Source organism: Pongo abelii, chromosome 19 (genome assembly GCF_028885655.2).
Source record: "Pongo abelii isolate AG06213 chromosome 19, NHGRI_mPonAbe1-v2.0_pri, whole genome shotgun sequence".
In the NCBI taxonomy this organism is placed as follows: Eukaryota; Metazoa; Chordata; class Mammalia; order Primates; family Hominidae; genus Pongo; species Pongo abelii.
The window spans coordinates 42502797-42525391 of NC_072004.2; the positions used below are offsets into that span (position 1 = coordinate 42502797).

A 22595-nucleotide genomic window follows, 5' to 3' on the forward strand; every position below is an offset into this window, starting at 1 on the left:
GATCTTGGGCTAATTTAAACACCCAGGTTGGTGATAAACTGAGCTACAGTTAAGTAGTTCATAGAGCTGTCGTACACTCAAAATAATGTTTATAATAATCCCTTTGTAATTGCCCTATAACTGCCGCCTTAAAGACCCCAATCACCTAAATAAAAATATTTTGTCCACAAATCCACCAAAACCAGAAAAGGGTACTACGAAATTTTAAAAGGTATATACATCCTGACACCTTTTTTTTTTTTTTGCCATTCTAGATATCAGTCATTTCTTAATACTTTTAAATTAACTGGAAATGAAGCATCAGCTCTCATTTAGCTGTAAGTTTCACATATTTAAAACATTTCATTTTTTTTAAGTCTACAAAATAAACTTAGACCAGGAATTTTTATCAATGTTTCAGACATACACAAGAAGTTAAGTTTGAACCCCTACCAACGTACTCAAATATATATATTATTTACATATATTTGAGAATACATATATAGTACATGTACATATGTATATGCACACATACATGCACACATACATATACACACACACACACATATATATATAATTTGAAAAGCACTAGTATCTACTCACAACCAGTGTCTTTGAGGTGGTTGATGGCACTGGAAAGAAGACGAACACAACGGAGAAATCCAGCACCTTGTTTCTTATGGATCTTCTTGTGATTCTATACACTGATTGTAACTGAATCAAACTTTTCAATATACCTAAAAATGAAAACGGCTGCATAAGCATGTTGGTAGTTATAAGGCAGTGGGCGTAAAATTTTTCTTTTGTTCTTTTTATACTCTAAAGTTACAAATATGCTTCAGAGCCTGGCTAGATTATGCAAAATACATGAGTTAATCCACAGGATTGAATATAAAGTTTTTAAAAATCTTGAAAGTAAAATTTTTAAAAACAATTTTAGTATATTTTTATCACATCTGCCACTCTCAAGCTGGGCTATAATTCTAGTTAGTAAAAAGGCTATTTTGGTAGCTAGTGTCTAATAACACTAAGGGAGTTTATTAAATAACTTCTTTCCAAGAAAAAGAATCTTGAAAACTTTTATCACGGCCAGGCACAGTGGCTCACGCCTGTAATCCCAGCACTTTGGGAGGCCGAGGCGGACATATCACGAGGTCAGGAGATCGAGCCATCCTGGCTAACACAGTGAAATCCCGTCTCTACTAAAAATAAAAAAAAAAGTTTAAAAATTAGCTGGGCGTGGTGGTGGGCGCCTGTAGTCCCAGCTACTCGGGAGGCTGAGGCAGGAGAATGGTGTGAATCTGGGAGGCAGAGCTTGCAGTGAGCCGAGATCCCACCACTGCACTCTAGACTGGGAGACAGAGCGAGACTCCGTCTCAAAAAAAAAAAAACAACTTTTATCACAGTCACATTTTAAATACATTTCAATGACATGACCTACTTTTCAAGGGATAGTGTCAAGGCTGACAGACCAAAAATCTGACCTACCTGTTATATTTTAAAATGCTGTAGAACAAAAGCTGTTTGTAACGCTTTTCCCCTGCTTCTTTCCTGTATGCAGGCCTTGAACGAGCAGGACTCTTGCAGATTTCACTTCACCTCCTGCAGACAAGCAGCGCAGGGAAAAGCATTACTGTACTTGTCTGTGGATATACCTGCAAGTAAGTAAAGGCTCTACCACAGCCAATTAGTAACATGGCATCAACCCATGCAAAAAGATAATATAATAACATAATGATGTCAGTAGAATCCTAGCTCTATTTCAATGACATTAAGAGGTCAAAGTTTTAGTCTAAAGTATTGCTCATTCAATAAATTAGCAATATCAGAAAAATTCACCTAGTATAGAGAAAAGCCTAAACCACTTAAGTAAGGACTAAAGCTTTCAAATAAGGAACATGGAAGGTACACTTGAGCCCCGGGATCTAGCTGTGCCGTAAAAAATGCCCACCCCTGGGCTTTTCATTATGCAAATCAGTACATTCCCTTTTTAAAAAGCCGATTTGAACTTGGTCTCTGTTGCTTGCAAATGAAAAGATATGAACTAAAATATTGTTCAGTATGCATGTACCAATTTTCAAATACACCTACCCGATCTATCTTGGTATATATCTACAGGCATGTAATTCCAGAGCCAGAATCCAGTAATTAAGTAGCTGAATTACCCAAACCAAAGATTTTTTTTTAAGTCACATTAAACCAGTTGTCCAACTAGTAAGCCTGGTTTACAGGTATGCTGAGATACATATATTGATTACCTCAGTCCTCAGGGCAATGCACCAGTGGCTTAAGCAACTTCACCTGTTTAGTCCAGTGTGCCATAATATTTTTTATGTGTACCATGATATGAAAAGGTTGGGAAGCTCTACATTAAACCATAATAAGAAATTGCTAATTATGGACCTTCTGGAAGACAGCCTAACTCTGAATTACTCAAAATTATGAAATATATTGTATTATTTAAGTGTACGTGTCACAAACATTCTGTCCAAATATTCCTGGGCCAGAAGTTAATCAGAAATATTACCTTTTCTTACACACAGAGAAGTACATGCTCTCACTTTAATGAAACCTCATGTAATATAACATACATGGCCACATAAAAAGTAAAGCCTTTTATAATTGAAAGTTAAATAGAGGGCTCTATTAGCTTCTATTAAAACTTTGACTTCACTAACAAATACATGATTTATAAACAAGTTTCAGCATGTTTTGTTGAGAGGGGTAGATGGCAACTTCTATAGGGGAATATAATGTTACCGTATAGACCAAAGTATAATGTGTATACTCAGGATTTTGGGCTAAAATTTAATTATTAGACTTTTGTTTGTATACTTAGCCAATTAAAGGCAAGGGTTTTGCAGAATGACCTCAGGCACAAGCAAGAGAGAAGCCTCTGGTAGCCAATTAATATTAACCATAAGATAAAACATAATAAGCACATGCAAAGATGTTCAACATCATTAGTCATGAGGGAAATGCACTTCCAAACCATGACGAGATACAACTTCATACCCACTAGGGGGGCTACAATTTTTTTAAAGGAAAATAACAAGCGACAGAGGAATAAAGAAACTTCCAGTGGAAAACAAGAGTCATGACAGATCAAAATCAGGATGCCATCAGCAGTACTCTGAACCTACACTGTCCAAAATGACATCCACCAACCACATGGGACCTTTGAGTACTTCAAATATGGCTAGTCCACATTGAGGCAAGCTGCAAAAAAAACCACTGATTTTTTCTTAACATAAAATGAGAAAACCACTGATTTTTCAAAGACATAGTAAATATGTATATATACATAAATATGTAAGTAGCTCATTATTTTTATACTGCCATGTTGAAAATATTTTTGATATATTGAATTAAAATATATTATGCTTATTATGCATAATATATTATATTACGGGTCTCGCGATGTTGCCCAGTATGGTCACAAACTCCCGGCCTCAAGTTATCCTCTCACCTCAGCCTCCCGAGTAGTTGGATTACAGGTGCAAGCCACCATGCCCAGTTTATTATGCTTAACGTCATCTGTTTCTTTTTATTTATCTTAATGTGGATACTAGGAAATTTAAAATTACAGATGAGCTCCCATTTGTGGCTTACATTATATTTCTACTCAATAGTTCGGATCTAAACCTAGAAGATAATGGAGCAATGTATTCAACATTTGGAGATAAAGTGCTATTTAATCTAGAAGCCTGTACTTGAACCATACCAACAGATAAGAAATCAAAATATATTTTCTGATAAGATCTAAACTTTCTTCCCATCTTTGTATTATTTCTCAAAATGACAACAGAAGATAGAGTTCACCAAATCAGAAGAGTAAACAAAAAATAGGAAGTCACTGAACCTAGAAGAGACAAACGAAATTGCCAACATAACAATAAAGGCAAGTCCCAGGACAACTGCACAGCAGGTCTTAGAGAACCATTACGCCAGACTGAAGAAAGAGAACACAGACCCCCAGGAGGGGTATCTCCAAAAAGAAAGCCAATGGAATACTGACAACTGAATATATGGAGAAAAGATCTTTAGTTCTGTAGGAGAGTTTGAGGATTATGACATGTAATTTCTCATTTCTAGCTAGGAGAGAAATAGGAAACTAAACAAAAGGGAAAAGTAGCTACTAACTTCAGAAAAAACAAGCTGTCAAGAAAGAAAATATTCTTGTACCCATGTGACCCAACTATGGATATTTACATAATCATAATAATGTAAACATGGAACAATGGTTTAACCAAAAAGGTTCCTATAATTATATTGGAAGACTAAAGAAAGACAGGTTTCAACTTAACCTGATTATACTATTCTACAAAAAGTTAACTCGAGAGCCAAGTTACTCTAATGTGGTCAAAAGCTATCAGGTTTCCTGAAGTTAGTGAGACATCTAGTGGTAAATACAAAGTGGCTAGAGAACTTTGCATTTGAAAAAATTTCTTGGCTGGGCGTGGTGGCTCACGCCTGTAATTCCAGCATTTTGGGAGGCCGAGGCTGGGGGATCACGAGGTCAGGAGACAGAGACCATCCTGGCTAACACGGTGAAACCCCATCTCTACTCAAAATACAAAAAATTAGCCAGGCATCGCGCCATGCGCCTGTAGTCCCAGCAACTCGGGAGGCTGAGGCAGGAGAATCACTTGAACCCGGGAGGCACAGGTTGCAGTAAGCTGAGATCGCGCCATTGCACTCCAGCCTAGAGCGAAACTTCATCTCAAATAAATAAATAAATAAATAACGTCATTATGATGTATAGGCATACTTAAAAACCGGTGTAATAGAATAAAGCCATAATTTTTAAGGCCTTGAATTAATAAAATGTGTAGTGAAACGATTAAGACGCTAGCATATATAAAGGGAAATTTTTAAAGTTAAATTTCCTTACATTATAGGCAAGGTTAACCTCCTTATTGCCAAGGGCTTTGAAATTAATAATATGAGAAGCAGCATACAAAAACATTAAATTTATAAAAAGGTCTGAAATAAATGTTCTGAAGGAGTAATCTTATTCTACTTCTCCATACCTAAGAATTTAAAATATTAGAAATTACACTAAACTGCTTTTTGCAGCCTTTGGTTTTCAAAAACAATAATGGTCTAAAAATTACCCTACAGTTTTTACTGTAAAGAATATTTTTCTATCCAAACCACTGTAAGAAAAACCTGTATCTGACAGTCATATAGGTATAATGATATAGAAATTATACATTTTATAATCAATTTGTTCTAGAAATATTAGTTGAAGTTGATAGTGTTACCATGCAGCCCATTTTAACAATCATATGTTAATGTGTCACAAAGAACAGAAGTAGTCTGATGGATGAAATTGGATTCTAACCCCCAATTGCCTGAGGAATCTAAAATTTGGGATCAAATTATTAAATTAGTCCCACCTTCTTAGCATTGACAAATACCAAACAATTCACTGATTGTGGTTTTAAGAATAATATGTGGAAAGGTCTAATATCAATTGTGGGCAGAGCTCTCATGGTTCAAATATTTCCTCTTCTTCAGAAAGACAGTGTATGAGTGTGTGAGAGAGAGAGAGAGTGTGTGTGTGTGTGTGTGTGTGTGTCACCATGCAAGAAATGTTTATACCTTTCAGTAAAAGGGCAATTCCACAATAAGGGTATTACCAAGTAACTAAAGTTTATACAGCATATTGAAATCAAAGGTACTCTATAAATTTAAAATACTAATATGGTATTAACTTAAAGCAAAGAACAATAATTTTAAAACATCTTATAGCCCAAGTGTATTGCAAACCAAATATAAATTCACTGTGGGATCTGTCTTTTTTTAAGTGATTTTTTTTCCTCTATTAGGGAACCCAGATCTAAATGAACTGTTAAACACTTAGTCTAAAGGTACGCCAAACATTTCTGAAGGTCTTAACAAAGAATCAACTTTTTTTTTTTTTTTTTTTAAACAAAATAAGGCGTAGGTTAAATATTTTATTTGGCTTCTCAAGATGGACTGAGAAGTTGGGCACCAGCTCCAGACCAGTTCCTGGACGCACATCAAACACAGCCCTGTCATTTATCCAGTCAGTCAAAACAATCTTTTCCATCTAACCCTTTAATGTTTATGTCCTAAAAAGCTGTTAATTAAATCCAGCTCTTGAGATCTGTTTGCTAAAATATATACCATCTAATTTGTAAATGATGAACAAAAATGGAAAAAAAAAGTTAGCTTTCCTGGCAAAACAGAAGACTCCACTATAACCAAAGGAGGAAGGACAATGTTTTTAACATTTGTCAAATTTTAAGAGAAAACTAATCAGAGACAAATAGTTGTAAGAAACTCAGAGTACCTCAAACTGTTTTTCCTATTAAGTGGGCACAGGGTATTTAAAAAATCCTCAGAAAAACCTGAAACAAAATCACTCTATAAATGTAGTTCAATATTCCCTCTTCCCCTAAAATATAAGCATAATCTTTCCTCTTAACAAACTTTACTTATAAATTTTTATAATGTATCATAGGCAGTACGGAAACCACAGATAAACGCTTTAAGGTCTACTGAGTCATACTAAAAACCTCAACTCATTTTATCTGGAGAAAATCAAAATCCCTATTTTTTCCCTCATTTTCTCTATATAGCCTACGGGGAAGTAAACGCAAACAGCTTATTTCTGATGCTTTCTGCACACCTGGGATCGCATGTTCTTTCGACGATCACTGATTCCAGATAGCAACAGATAAACTCTAAAGCAACAAAGATCCCCTAAAAAGGTTTCCATTGACTTCTCCCAATATAAGGACATTGAATAGGGGGGAGTGGGGGGAAATACAAGTATCCTCCAATCCAGGTTTTCCATTAAGAACCACTCCGTTAATGATTCCCTGCATTTTTCCTTAGGGAAAGCAGAACTGTCATGAAGGTCATATATTATTTAAATTCAGCCAACATACATTCAAGCTAAATTCTCAAATACCAAATTCACTGCAAGTTTTCATCTAGCTGTACTGGGATGTGACACACAGGCATTCAACTACAAAATTAGCCCAAATAAATCTCAAAGTCTAGTGTGGGCAAACATAATTACAGTTTATTCGTACACGTGCACGCACACACACATCCTCTACGGAAAATTATCTTTCTCACCACTCATCCTAATATAAACGTGGACAATTTATCAGGGGTAAATGGTGAAGGTAGGATAATGTCGTGATTTCAATTCCTTTTCAAACCGAATACAAATTTTCCTAAAATGGGGGTGACATGTCCATGTAAGAATACCAAAAATGGCACTGTAAGCAAAAATGTACCTGTAATGTTAAAGATTTCATGCACCTGGAATCATAAACACTTTGTAAGTGTGGTCTTATACCTAGCAACCCCTCCGGACATTATTTTCCATTTAGAAAAAGGAAGGGGAGGGTGGGGAGAGTAAGAGAAAGTTTGCTCTAAAGTTTGTATGAGCACATAGTTAGAAAAGTACCCCCTACCCGCCTCCTAAAGTGTGTTTTTAAAGCAGGTCTGGAGTTAGAAGTGACACACATTCTGCGGCCTACAAGGCACAACCCCAAACATGCCACCCTACAATCAGACACTTCCAAAACACAGTGCACAATGAGCCCGAGCCGTCGGATGAGACAGGCACACGGGAAAAGTCAACCTCAGTCTCCTCTCCTCAGAGAGACGTGAGTTTAAGGTGTGTGGCCCCGGCAGCGGTGGCCGGAGGCAGGGAGTAAAGGTTTTGCAAGCGGGCACAAGTGGGTGTGGAAGGTAACAACCCGGGAACACACACGCACACCCTCCCGTTAAGCGCTCCATCTTTAAGGAGTTTACTGCGCGCAGTCAGCAACCGGATTCAATAATCCTCGCCACGGGAGCTCTTCGTCCTCTTCAAGAGCCCACCTGGGCGGTAGCCCAGGGGCTGCTCCCCAAGTCCCGGGAGGCAGCATCGGGCTCCTTGACCAAGACTTTCCGGCCTGAAATCCGCCTGCAATGCCAACCGGTGTATCCTCCCCTCCACAAAAGACCACCCCGCCTCCCCGAGTCATTCTCGGCTTTTTAAAGAATGTCCAAACCGGAGCGAGTGGTTTTCCAATTACTCTCCCTGAACTAGGCCTTCCTACTCCTCCGACCCCCAACTCACCATTGATCGCAATCCTGGCCCTTCCCAAGTCAACAGGTACCCCGCGCCAGCTACCCCACCCAGCGGCTGCCCAGCCCGGGTCACGAACTCCTGACCTCAAGAGATCGGCCTGCCTCGGTCTTCCAAAGTGCTGGGATTACAGACCTGAGCCACCGTGCCTGGCCCTATTCTTGACAAATAAATAATAGTACGGAAGATGTTCTTTGCTATATTCCATTATTAACAAAAGGAATGAGGGAACAGCATAATGGTCCATGAACCGCATGCTTTTTTATGCAGCCATTTAACTGACAAGTTTTATGAAGATCATATAATATGGAAGAATGTATATGTAATGCAAAGTTTAAAAACAGAATAGAAGTTGTATGCATATGCATGCAAAAGTATGTAGCACAATGTAAACTAAGAACAGCGTGGGAGATTTTTTATGTGATTCATTAGTTTTGCTTTAGGCTGTTATAACATTAATGCAATTTTAAATGTTTTGGATTAATATATTTTAATCCTTATTCCATGCCAGTCATTTTTTTTAATGCATCAGTGAAGTCACTTCTCCAGATAGTTACCTCTGAGAGCATTTCATCAGTTTGGATACAGCCTTACAATTAAAGTAATCCAAAAAAGTATATGAAGTTCTAGATATCACACTAAAAATACCACAGATAGGCCAGGCAGGGTGGCTCACCCCTGTAATCCCAACACTTTGGGAGGCCGAGGCGGGCGGATCATTTGAGGTCAGGAGTTCAAGACCAGCCTGGCCAACTTGGTGAAACCCCGTCTCTGCTAAAAATATATATATATATTAATTAGCCAGACTTGATGGCGCATGCCGTAGTCCCAGCTACTAGGGAGGCTGAGGCATGAGAATTGCTTGAACCCGGGAGGTGGCAGTGAGCCAAGATCACACCACTGCACTTCAGCCTGGGGGACAGAATGAGGCTCCGTATCAAAAATAAATACATAAATAAATAAAAATGAAAATACCAGAGATAGTGCCAGCAATTCATTCAACAAATATTAAGTGGCTATTTTGTGCAAAACAATGAGCAAGGTCGTGCATAGACACCGCCCTGCAGCCCTCCCTCCCGGCCCAGACACACCACAAATAACAAGAATATCAACAATTAACATGTATTGAGCACTTACTATGTGCTGGGCACGGTATTAAACCCTTTTTGTGCGTTGGCCTCCCGATAACTCTACAGGCTAGCCAATATTAACCATCACTATCTACCGTGAGGAAATGAGGTCATCGGGTACTCAAGGCAGAGCTGGAAGAGCACGACTCCTGATGCTGCTGATGTTCTGGACTCTAACAGGGAGGCAGCTGGAGAGGATCGGAGTGGGCTGAGCCCAGCTGCCTGGGTTGAAACACCTAGGCTCTGCCACTACCTTCGGCATGCCGCTTACTGCCCTGAGCCTCTGTTTTTTCATCTGTAAAATGGAGATTCTAACAAAACATGTCTCAAAAAGTTGTGGAAAAACAGTGTCTGGTATATTCAAAGTGCTATGATTGTTATTAACAGGCTGTCAACGTCTGGGAGTGGTGGCTCACACCTGTAATCCCAGCACTTTGGGAGACTGAGGCACATGGATCGCTTGAGCCCAGGAGTTCGAGACCAACCTGGGCAACATGGTAAAACCCTGTCTCTATAAAAAATACACAAAAATTAGCCGGGCATGGTAGCAGATACCTGTAGTCCCAGGTACTCGGGAGGCTGAGGTGGGAGGATCAATTGAGCCCAGGAGGCAGAGGTTGCAGTGAGCTGAGATCGCACCACTGCACTCCAGCCTGGGTGACAGAGCAAGACCCTGTCTCAAAAAATATAAAAATAAAATAAAAAACAAGCTGTCACTTGCTCCACTCCTGCCCTAGGATCTTTTCCTGGGAAACTAGTCTTGTTTCTGGGGTCAGGCAGGGCCTGGCTCTACAGTTCCCTTAGAGGAGAAGATTGGGGAGTGCCTGGGAGGCCCTTGGGTGTGAACCTATGCTCCTGGCTGGCTCCCATTATAGGAATTAGGCCAGAAGGCAGTCACCTGCTCTGCTGCTGAGGAGGTCAGACCCTGTCTGGGCCTCTGTTTTATTGCCTGTAAAAAGGAACAGCATTACCTGCCTTACTCCCCTATCTTTCATTCATTCAACTCATTTACTGAGTGCCCCTTACATGCCAGGCACTGTGCTGGAGGACTCCGGGACCACAACAGTAAAGGAAATAGACAAAGCCCTCACCAGGCCCATTAGTTTCTAGAATGATGGGAGAGGGAAAATAATCAAAGAATCCTACTAATTGATATAAAATTCCAACCGTGGAAAATAGTTTCAAACTCCAGGGGTGCTAATTCAGGGGCTGGAGGTGGGGGGCGCAGAATCAGGAAAGGCCACCTTCCCTGAGAACAGAGCAGCTGAGTGGGTTTCTGGAGGCAGGTCCTGACAGTCCTGATTCTTGGGAGGATGGATGGCTCCAATTCTGGCCACTGTGACTGTGCCTGGGCTTGTTGGAGCTTGTTAGCTACCCCACCTCCCCTGAGCCAGGAGTATGAGACTTAGGATGGGTAGGTGCTGGCTAGATACTAGTGAACTGAATAACCTCCCCCTGCAAGCTGCCCCCCACCTGTGGTCCCCTAGAGAGAGGAAATTCCACATTAAACATTCAAGCCTCTGGATTGGCTCCACTCTCCTCCCTCCCCTTCCAACTCCTCCCTACCACTTACACAAAAGCTTGGCCCAGTTAGGTCAGCTGCAGTGAGGGAGGGGTACTTGGCTAAATCCTTGGAATTATTTCTTAGATAAAGAACTAAGGCTAGGAGAGGCCAAGGTCCCTCATCAGGAATGGGACAGGATGTGGCTCATCCCAGAGCCAGAGCCTGCGGTACCCACTAGGGTAGAGGTCTTTTCTAACTCCTTGAAAACAGCTGCAATCGGGTCACTGGCCTGCTCAAAACCATCCTGGGATTTCCATTTCGCTCAGTGAGAGCCAAGTCCTTATAAGGGCCTTAGCCACCTACCTCTTCTCTGTCCCTCTCCCCTGCTTTGTCCCCCTCCTTGTGCTCAAGCCATGCTGGCCTCCTGCTTTAGGGCCTTTACACTTGCGGTAACTTTTACCTAGAATGCTCTTCTCCTGGATATCCGCCTGGCCGGCTCCCTCACTTCCTTCAAGTCTCTACTAAAATGTCACCTGACCCTCCTATATAAGCAACTTCCCTCCTTCCTTGCCTCCTGGCACTCCCTAATCCTTTACCCTGTTTCATTTTTTTCCATAGTGTTTATCACCATCTGAATTATAACTTTCTGGTTTCTTTGTTGTCCATCTCCCTTTACTAGAGGTCATGATGGCAGGGACTTTGTTTTCATCACTACCATATCCCCAGCACCTAGAATAGTGCCTGGCCTGTGGTAGATGCTCAAAAGACGATCGTTGAATGAACTCTCAGTCTCAAGGAGAGGAGATTCAGCAGCTGGAGCCCCAGAGCATGTGGAGAGGGTTGCCAATGTTGAGCTGCACTGTGGAGTCCAGAGCCCAAGAATCTCCACCTAGAAGGAAGCTGAGAAATCACATCTCCACCCATCCAACCGTTTAAAAGACAGGGAAACTGAGGTCCAGAGGGAAAGGTGACTTACCCAGAGAGAGCTAAAAAGTCCTGCCTGTCAAATTTCTACAGGAAAGAAGAAATTTCTACAGGAAAGAAGATCGCAAAGGAAAAGATCTGTAGACTTATTTCCATCAGAACATAAAGCCTTAATTCAAAGGCAAATGACAAACAAAGTAGGACAAAATCTTTCTTTTAAAATATGGCCGGGCACAGTGGCTCATGCCTGTAATCCCAGCACTTTGGGAGGCCGAGGCGGGTGGATCACCTGAAGTCAGGAGTTCAAGACCAGCCTCAACATGGAGAAACCCCATCTCTACTAAAAATACAAAATTAGCCAGGCGTAGTGGTACATTCCTGTAATCCCAGCTACTCGGGAGGCTAAGACAGGAGAATTGCTTGAACCCGGGAGGCGGAGGTTAAGGTGAGCCGAGATCACGCCATTGCACTCCAGCTTGGGCAACAAGAGCGAAACTCTGTCTCAAAAAATAAAATAAAATATGACAAAGGGTTACTATTTTAACTATATGTGGTAATAACCTGAAGATCCCTCCCTCAGTAAACAGATAAAAACCAAGTACTGAGAGGTTGTAACACAGAACATGCATGTGAGACACACAAATGAGTTCTTCTCCAGCTTCCGAATAGTGAGAAAAACACTGTGCCTTTGATCTTGTTCTTTGCAGCCAACACATTAGCAATGATTTTGTTTAAAATGAGAAAGCTCAAAGCTGGTAGGGCTACAGTGAAACAAACACTGCTGAAGGACTGTAAATACACCCTTTCAGGAAAAAATTTGGTAGCCTTTAATCAAGACCCTTGAAGCCTCTAATTCTACATGTACGTCTCTATCTAAAGGAAATAGTCTCAAGTACAGAGAAAAAACCTTATGTGCTAAGATATTCTCCATAACATTATATTGACAAGAGTAAAAAAAAAAAAAAAGATAACCTACATGTCCAACAGTAGCGAAATGGCTGAGTAAATTATAGTCTATCCACTCCATGAATATGAGTCATTAAAATGATAGGTTCAAAGAGATTATAATAATATGGAAAACTGCTTACATAATAATTTGTATGTAGAAAAAACAGCTTGTTTATGTGGCATGGTCATAGGCATAGAAAAGAATTGCACTGAGTAAAGACTGGAAACCATGGCACCAATATATTAACAGAAGTCCTCTCTGCGCGGTAGTAGGGTTAGGTAAGATTTTCTTTTCTTCTGTTTAAAATGTTTTCAACCCTTCTGATATAAACAGATATAAACATATGTTTTAATCATGGAAAACATAAACATTTTAAAAATCTGATGATACTCCTCTCCTTCAAATGTATTCTGGCTCAATTGCCGAATATCAGCTTCATGCTCCTTGATGTTCCGGAGACATCACTAGGAGCTGACTTTTATGGAAGCAGGCAGCACCATACTGAGGGCATTACATACATTATCTTACTGAATCCTGACTACAGCCTTATGAGATAGGTATTACAATTGTTTTTTCTTTGAGATGGAGTTTCACTCTTGTTGCCCAGTCTGGAGTGCAATGGCGTGATCTCGGCTCACTGCAATCTCTACCTCCCAGGTTCAAGCGATTCTCCTGCCTCGGCTTCCCAAGTAGCTGGGATTACAGGCATGTGCCGGGACACCTGGCTAATTTTGTATTTTTAGTAGAGACAGGGTTTCACCATGTTGGTCAGGCTGGTGTCAAACTGCTGACCTCAAGTGATCCGCCCACCTCGGCCTCCCAAAGTGCTGGGATTACAGGTGTGAGCTACTGCGCCCGGCCAGGTATTATTATTTTTACAGATGATGTAACTACAGCATAGAGGGATGAAGGGAAATGGTTTTTCTCACTCTGGGTACAGGTTTTCTTTTCCTTACACCTACCTGTTCTAGTGCTTTCTGTTATTCTAAGCCTTAGTATATGTTAGTCTCTTTGCCAGTAATACCCTTCGTACTTTGCTTGGCCTATTCAGCTCCTTTTCATCCTTCAAAACCCACCTCTGTGTCCCACTTCTAGTCAGAATTAGTCATTGGCTAATATGTACTTCCACAATACTGGGTTCATACATTTAACCCTGGTTTTAAACTTAACCTGGTTATAAATATGTGTTCCCAGGTTTGTCTCCTCTTAACCCCTACCCATGTCCTGCCTCCAGATGCCCTCCCCAGAGGGCAGAGAAAATTTTTTTCACCTCTGTATTCCCTATCCCTGGGCTTGACATGCAATAAGATAAAATGTTAAATAACTTTGATGACATGCATCAACTCCAGTCAATTGATTGCATCTGTCTGGATTGCTACATTGAGATGGGCTATTTTTCCAGCTTTGTGGGAAGGAGTCCTGCGATTCATTCTTGATGTCTGCCATGGGCTTGGGAATGGTAAGTACTGGCACTAAAAACTGTGTTGTCCAACCCCAGGATATGTACTCAGTAAATTTTGAGAGGCTTTGGGGAAGTGCCTGGAAGTCATAAGGGTTTCTCTCTGCTCCCAGTTGGATAATGCCTATGAGAGGCTGTCTATACAACCACTGTGACAGAGAAGATTGCAACAGGGATTCTTCATCCAAACAGCAGTCTTATCACAGCCTCCACCCAAAACCTATGCCTCCTTTTTGCAAGAGGCCACTTACAGCTTCCAAAGACCTCTTCATGATTTTAGACACTGAGAGGAAGGAAGGAGACAGCATGAGAGAAAAGCTATTTTCCTTTTTGAGATGTTGCTTCTCACATAGCAACCCTAAAAGTCAAAGCAGCATCCTTGTCACGACTAAGGGTGTTCCCAGCACTGAGTAGAAGCTGCAACTGTGTCCCCGTTGCTGTGAGACTTTGACCAAGTCCCTTTCTGGCCTCAATTTTCTCATCAATGAAATAATTTCTGGGCCTCTATTTCCTTGTCTGTGAAAAATGAAGTAATAATATCTACCTATGGGGGGGATGTTTGGGTCAAATGAGAAAATATATATGGCCGTGAGCTTTATGTGGCTGTGTCCAGGTGCCAGAGATGATGATTGCTGTTGAACTGAGCTTGAAGGTAGGAGGGATTTCACCAGAAAGAAGTGAGGCTGTCCCAAGTGAGAGGAAAAGTTGGGCCTTATAGAGGGATGCTACCCAGAATTCAGAGAAGTACAGGGCTAGAGGTGCATTAAGTGCATAAAGATGTCATTACCGCATGGGGGAGGTTTCACAAAACACTTTCTGTCTTTGGCCTCCTGCCCTTGGTTTCATTTTAAACACTTTCCTTTTGATAGAGCCTTCGCATCTATCCATCTATTCATTTAGCATCTACCGCCTGCCAGGCCCACTGCTAGGTGCTGAGGTTACAGACAAGAATTTACATAATTCCTTCCTTCTATGAGTCCTCAGGCTAGTGGGAAGCAGCACAACAAATCTCAAATAACAATAACAAAAGCATGCAGTAGGATGAATAATTTCAGAGAGAAGGTGTGTGTGTGTCATCAAGAGAAAGTCAAAGGATTCACAGAGGAGCTGAATTTTGAAGCATGAGATGGTAAAAAGGAGTCTCCAGGACAACAGAGAGAAGACATGATAAAGGGCTTTCTGTACAGTGGGAAAGGCAAGTTCTGAGAGACAGCAAGGACACCTATTGTGTTGGGGGTACTGAAGTCATCATAGGACACCCTGAAGGAAATTGAGCCAAGGCCTCATGTTCACAAAGCGTTTCAATTTTAGACATTAGTCCCAGAGACTCACTCCCTAAATTGGTCTTTTAGTTGGAGTGTTTAGTCCAGTTACATTTAATGTAATTACTGATATAGTTGTGGTTAAGTCTACCATCTTGCTAAATCTTTCCTTTAACTAAAAAAAATTTTTTTGATAGTGTCTCACTATGTTTCCCAGGGTGGTCTTGACCTCCTGGCCTCAAGGAATCATCCCACCTCAGCCTCTCAAAGTGCTAGGATTATAGGCATGAGCCACCACACCCAGCCTTGCCAGATCTTTTCTTCTTTTCCTACCTGTTTTGTTTCTTCTCCTTTCTTATCTTTTGGGTGAATTATATTATTTCATTTCTGCCTTCTTCCCTTCTGTCAAGGATTATAACCCCTTAAGTCCGCCCGTATTAACTCCCCACCAATGCTTTCAAAGAAAGAAGAGCATACTTCACACAGTTTTGGCCGGAGGTGGTGGTTCACACCTGTAATTCCAGCAATTTGGGAGGTGGAGGCAGGCAGATCACTTGAGGCCAGGAGTTTGAGACCAGCCTGGCCAATATGGTCAAACATTGTCTCTACTAAAAATACAAAAATTAACCAGGCTTGGTGGCACGTGCCTGTAGACCCAGCTATTTGGGAGGCTGAGGCAGGAGAATTGCTTGAACCCAGGAGGCAGACATTGCAGTGAGCCGAGATCATGCCACTGCACTCCAATCTGGGCAACAGAGCGAGACTCTGTCTCAAAAAAAAAAAAGTCACAGTTTTAACTGGTGTCCCAATTTCTATAGTTCTCTATGAATATATTTACTCATGGGGACCCATGGGGCAAGAAAATATATATGTGTATGTATAAATATATATGTATATATTAATTCTGTAATTATGCTGTGACTAATACAGTTAAGTAGCATTATATTGTGTGTTACAATGTGTTAATTTATTAAACATAAATATTTAAAATATGCTATGAAAGCCTGTCTTGGCAAGTCTTTAGTTTCTCTGGATTCTCAAATAAGAAAAGTGGCCCAGGTCTCTTGATCTCTGGGAGACCCTGCAGGAGCGCCTTCTGGCTGACACAGTTTGGGGGTGACATAGAGGGTAATGTCTAGGGATTCCATTTGGTCTCAGGAAGGATATCTTCTGGTCAGGCCCTCCCTCCAGTCCCAGGCTCAGAAGCCCAGCTGTGAAGCCCTGGAGCGCCTGCCTTTTTTTTAGTGCACCAGAGAACTAAACTCAAGCAAGACGGGGGTGCAAATCAGAAGGCTGTTTTCTAACATGGGGGTATCTATTCGTAGGCTGTAATGGCCACATCGCTTATGTAGGGCTGCCTATTTCCAGTGCCAGGGAAATAGAAGATGGAAGCAGGGATCAGGAAGGTGCTAGGTGAGCCACAAATCAGAGCCAAGGGACGGAGGATGGTTTGCGGTAGGGAGAGCAGGCACAAGGAAAGCCACCGCTGAGAACTGCCCTCTAGGGACTGAAGTGTTGTGGCACTTCCTTGGTGGTGTTCCTGTACCGTACTTTCCTATGCTGACCATGTACACGCATTCTTTTTGTAGGTCTGTCAATAGTGCTGATCAGTAATAGTTAGTTTTTAGTTAGGGAACTGCTGTGTGCCAGCCACTTTACATATATGATCTCTTATCCTCATTATAATTCAGTGAGGTAAGTATTGTGATCCCTGCTTTATAGATAAGGAATTAGGTTATGTGGCTTGCCCAAAGACACACAGCTAAAGGGTAACAGAGCCGATATTCAGCCCATGTCTGTCTGACTCCAAAGCCTCCACACTTTGTACTCTCAATAGTTCACAGACATGTGACCCAGGGGTTGGATATGGCCCACAGATATGTTTTGTTTGATTCACACTTGTTTTCAAAAAAATAATCGGCTCACATCGTGTATTTTAAATTTTGAATTAGTTGCCAACATCTAACAATTGGAAGATTCATATGAAAAATCCAGGTTTTTGCATTCCCTTGAAAATTCAGAAATGATGGCAACATTCACATCAGGCAATACCTTGCTGAAGTTGGGAAGGGACTGTCCCCTCCCTTTAGCTGGGGGATATGTTCTCTACTTCACCACTCCCCCACTACCCACCTCCACTCATAGAGGATGCCTGGTCCTATAGGTTGTCGAGCTTGCAGCCCCTTTCCTGTGCTGTGCTGCTGCCTGGGAAGAGGATCCCAGGTTTCTTATAGGGCGTGGACCAAGGCTTTCTGAACATAAAGCGATGGAATCACTGTGACACAACACCAAGCTACTATTCCAAGCATCTGAAAAGCATTCTGTTTTCTCCCATTTTAGGCTGATTTAATTAGCGATAAGGAACACCTTAGTGGCCAGCCCACTACAATCTGGTATTGCTATACTTTATAGCCATGAGGAGACAGTGTGAGGCTGAAGAAGTCAAGAAGTCGGTAGGGGCCAGGTGATGCCTCTAAGGAATTCAGTTTGTTGGGTGTTTCTTGTTTTTGTTTTGTTTTTGTTTTGAGATGGAGTCTCTCTCTGTCGCCCAGCCTGGAGTGCAGTGGTGTGATCTCAGCTCACTGCAACTTCTGCCTCCCAGGTTCAAGCGATTTTCCTGCCTCAGCCTCCCAAGTAGCTGGGACTACGGGCACACACCACCACACCCAGCTAATTTTTGTATTTTTAGTAAAGACAGGGTTTCACCATGTTGGCCAGGCTGGTCTTGAACTCCTGACCTCAAGTGATCCACCCGCCTTGGCCTCCCAAAGTGCTGGGATTACAGGTATGAGCCACCGCGCCTCACCTTCAGGAGTTCAATTTGGATCTTACTGAGATTGAGGTGCCTGTGTGATGTCCTGGTGGAAGGGGCTTCAAAGGGCAGCTGTACCCAGAGCTAACAAGGACGGGCAGCGCTAGGAGCCATCGGCATATGTGTGATAGAGCCTGGGAGTAGCAGACCACCTTGAGAGGATACGACAAGGGACAGAGAGCCTAGGCAGGGGTTAGTAAGGAGCACAACCATTTAAGGATGAAGGGAGGAAGATGGAGCAGGCAGAGAGGAAGAAGAGAAGCAGCAGAAGGGAGCATTAAGCCAAAAGGAGAGAATTGCAGATGAGATTGGTGACGTGCCAGGTACTACAGAAAGAGAGGTCTAGGGAAACGTTGGCAATTGAAACTCAACAGTGGTCACTCCAGAAGTTTTAGCAGGTGAGTTTTTTTTTTAAAAAAAAGGAAAAAAATAGAAGTCAGGTCACAATGGGTTAAGTCAGTATCAATTGTACATTTAATACTGAGGAATGAAGCAAAGGTGCCTCTTGATAAGGTAATCCTTAGAGACTCCAACAAGCAAGATGCAACACATTCTGGGGTGAGAGTAGCTCTTCTCTCAAAGATGGAACTGGGGTGCATTAGGGACAGGCAGGCCTAATCTTTATGGCCAGTGCAATCTCAGGGAAGCATATCTGAGGCTGAGGGGTAGTGAGAAGGCAAAAGGTGCAACCCCGCCCAGGCCTAGCTGGTTAGGTGGATGACAGCAGCAGACGCACTCCCCAGGTGTTAACCTGTCCAGGTAGCCAGCTACCCTCCATGGGCCCAGAATTGATTTTTTCATGCTTAACTCCGATGCTCCTAAGCCCCCTGTGGTAGGCTAAATTGGCACAGCCTCACAGCCCTGCCTCACTTGAGGCTGTCCTGTGGTGCCTTCTCCATTTTAGCTTTTCTTTTTTGTCTTTTTTTTTTTTTTTTTTTCCCCGAGACGGAGTCTTGCTCTGTCGCCCAGGCTGGAGTGCAATGGCATGATCTCGGCTCACTGCAACCTCCACCTCCTGGGTTCAAGCAATTCTCCTGCCTCAGCCTCCTGAGTAGCTGGGATTACAGGTGCTCACCACCACACCCAGCTAATTTTTTGTATTTTTAGTAGAGACAGGGTTTCACCATGTTGGCCAGGCTGGTCTCGAACTCCTGACCCTGTGATCCTCCCGCCTCAGCCTCCCAAAGTGCTGGGATTACAGGCATGAGCCACCACACCTGGCTCACTTTAGCTTTTTTTACGCAGTTATTTTGACATTTGGCTGACATTTGCCCTTCTTTCATGAGACTGAGTGGAAAAACGGAGAACACTGGGGCCGACTCTAGTGCTGATATCTTTCAGGTAAGGATAGGAAGTCAATTGTGTTTGCAGCTGCAGCCATGCCACTGTTGCTCTCTAACCCTGAGCTTCCTCTAGCTCGCCGAGCTACAGCCCAAGAAGAAGGATAAAGGAGGACTCTATACAAGGAGAAGCGAGTGAGTAAGGAGGTCTCTATACCACGGCTGATACAAAGCCAATTGCCTGAAATTGACCTGTGGTAAAGCACCCAGGGAGCTACTGACTACAAAAGCCGCTTGCAAGAGTGCGCCCTCTACTGCAGAGATGAAGAAACCCTATCCTTACAGGCTTGCCACTGTGGCACTCCGGGAACGTAGACATGCTCAGAAGTCCACCAAACCTCTGATTGCAAACTTCCCTTCCAATGTCTGGTGTGAAAAGTTGCTCAGAACTTTAAAACAGATCTGTGCTGGCCGGGCACGGTGGGCTCAGGTGCCCAGAGGCACGTGCACCATTACAGGTGGCTGGTGCCTGTAATCCCAGCAGTTTGGGTGGATCACTTGAGGCCAGGAGTTTGAGACCAGCCTGGCCAACATGGTGAAAGCACGTCACAACAAACAAACAAACAAACAAAAAACAGATCTGTGCTTCCAGAGCGCAGCTATTGGTGTTTTGCAGGAGGGAAGTGAGGCCTGTCTGGTTGGCCTTTTGAAGACACCGAGTTGTGTGCAACCCATGCCAAATGTGTAACAACTATGCCAAAAGACATCCAGCTAACACACTGCCTACATAGAGAACGTGCTTAAGAATTCACTATGATGGGAAACACTTCATTCCCAAAATATTTTTCTCTTCTTCCTATTATGGGTAATTCTGAATGTTAGGTTTTTTTTCCCATAGGGTCTTAAGTATATGATTGAGAGTGGAAAAATAAGGGAGAGAAATCAATTGGCTGTTTTCCCATTTTCATCTGTGTATGAGTTTTTAGTATAAATGCAGGGAGGCAAAGCATCAATGCAAGTCAGAATGTTCCAGTGAACAAGTTTCAGCAGTACAACTTTATAATAATTATAAATAAACCTGTTGGCCAGGCACAGTGGCTCATGCCTATAATCTTAACTCTTTGGGAGGCCGGGATGGGAGGATAGCTTGAGCCCAGGAGTTCGAGAGCAGCCTGGGCAACATGGTAAAACTCTGTCTCTACAAAAATTACAAAATTAGGTGGGTATGGTGGTTTATGCCTGTAGTCCCAGCTACTCGGGAGGCCAAGGCAAGAGAATTGCTTGAGCCCACGAGGTGGAGGTTGCAGTGAGCCAAGATCGCGCCACTGCACTCCAGCCTGGGCAACAGAGTGAGATTCTATCTCAAAAATAAAAATAAATAATAAAAATAAAAACTAATTAATTAAATACGAAGAAATGGGAATGTGAAATCTCTAACATGGTGAATTAAGGATTTTTTAAAAGTCCACCTGAGGACAAGTCACCTCAGGACTACTGGTGTGAACTAGAACACAGATGAACACCAACATAGGATTCTTCTAGGAGCCCTAATTCTCGACCTTGTTTGCAGGGGTAGTTTGCGGCTGCCAGCGTCTGGTCTTCCTTTCCCAGCCTTGTACCTTGTCCCTCTCCCTCCAGAGTCTTTTTTTGTTTTTTGTTTTTTTCCCAGGCTGGAGTACAGTGGTGCGATCTCGGCTCACTGCAAGCTCCGCCTCCTGGGTTCATGCCATTCTTCTGCCTCAGCCTCCCCAGTAGCTGGGACTACAGGCACCCACCATCACGCCCAGCTAATTTTTTTGTATTTTTAGTAGAGATGGGGTTTCACTGTGTTAGCCAGGATGGTCTCGATCTCCTGACCTTGTGATCCACCCGCCTTGGCCTCCCAAAGTGCTGGGATTACAGGCGTGAGCCACAGCGCCTGGCCCACAGTCTCTTTTTTTTTTTTTTTTTTTTTGAGATGGAGTCTCGCTCTGTCACCCAGGCTGGAGTACAGTGGCTCGATCTCTGCTCACTGCAACCTCCACCTCCTGGGTTCAAGTGATTCTCCTGCCTCAGCCTCCCGAGTAGCTGGGATTACAGGTGCCCGCCACCACGCCTGGCTAATTTTTGTATTTTTTAGTAGAGACGGGGTTTCACCATATTGGTTAGGCTGGTCTCAAACTCCTGACCTTGTGATCTGCCCGCCTCAACCTCCCAAAGTGCTGGGATTACAGGCATGAGCCACTGCTCCCAGTCCCAGAGTCTCTTATGGTGCTTTTTTTTTCCTTTTTTCTTTTTCTTCTTTCTTTCTTTCTTTTTTTTTTTTTTTGAGACAGAGCCTTGCTCTGTCACCCAGGCTTGAGTACAGTGGCGCCATCTTGGCTCACTGCAACCTCCGCCTTCCAGGTTCAAACAATTCTCCTGCCTCAGCCTCCCAAGTAGCTGGGATTACAGGCGCCTGCCACCACACCCGGCTAATTTTTGTATTTTTAGTAGAGACAGGGTTTCACCATGTTGGCCAGGCTAGTCTCGAACTCCTGACCTCAAGTGATCCGCCTGCCTCGGCCTCCCAAAGTGCTGGATTTAGAGGCGTGAGTCACTGTGCCCGGCCTCTTACAGTGTCTTTATGGCCTAATGAAGTATAAACGTGTGGATTGTGCATCCTCAGAGAGAGGAAGATGGACCTCTGATAAAAGCACATTATGGCCAGTTGCAGTGGCTCACACCTGTAGTCCCAGCTAATTGGGAGGCCAAGGTGGAAGGATCACTTGAGGCCAAGAGTTCGAGACCAGCCTGGGCAACACAGCAAGACCTCATCTCTAACTTAGAAAAAGCCGAGCATAGTGGTGTGTGCCTGTAGTCCCAGCTACTCAGGAGGCTGAGATGGGAGGACCACTTGAGCCTGGGGAAGTGAAGTCAAGGCCGCAGTGAGCCATGATCACACCACTGCACTCCAGCCTGAGAGCCTGAGTGACAGAGAGACCCTGTTTCAAAAAAAAAAAGGCGACGAGCGCCTCTGCCCGGCCACCACATAGTCTGGGAAGTGAGGAGCGCCTCTGCCCTGCCGCCCCACGGTCTGGGAAGTGAGGAGGCGCCTCTGCCCGGCCGCCCCGCCGTCTGGGAAATGAGGAGCGCTTCTGCCTGGCCTCCCTATCCTCTAGGAAGTGAGGAGCGCCTCTTCCCGGCCGCCCAACA

General features: G+C 43.0%; 1 protein-coding gene across 19 annotated transcripts in view; it reads left to right on the forward strand.

The window, feature by feature from the left end:
• LOC103892798 (polycomb protein SUZ12-like) overlaps window positions 1–21308 on the forward strand; it is a 29130-nt gene extending 7822 nt beyond the window's left edge. For 8 of the 19 annotated variants that reach the window (XR_010138230.1, XR_010138228.1, XR_010138231.1 and 5 more), the window contains 3 exons: window positions 1541–1640; window positions 9619–9728; window positions 11753–12654. Coding sequence is in view for 9 of the 19 variants with exons in the window: in XM_063718544.1 (XP_063574614.1) it covers window positions 1541–1640; window positions 6591–6682 (192 nt within the window). In the remaining 10 variants the exon portion in view is untranslated. The other 11 variants (XR_010138229.1, XR_010138224.1, XM_063718545.1 and 8 more) reach the window with 11 other exon arrangements.
• The last annotated feature ends 1287 nt before the right edge of the window (window positions 21309–22595 follow it).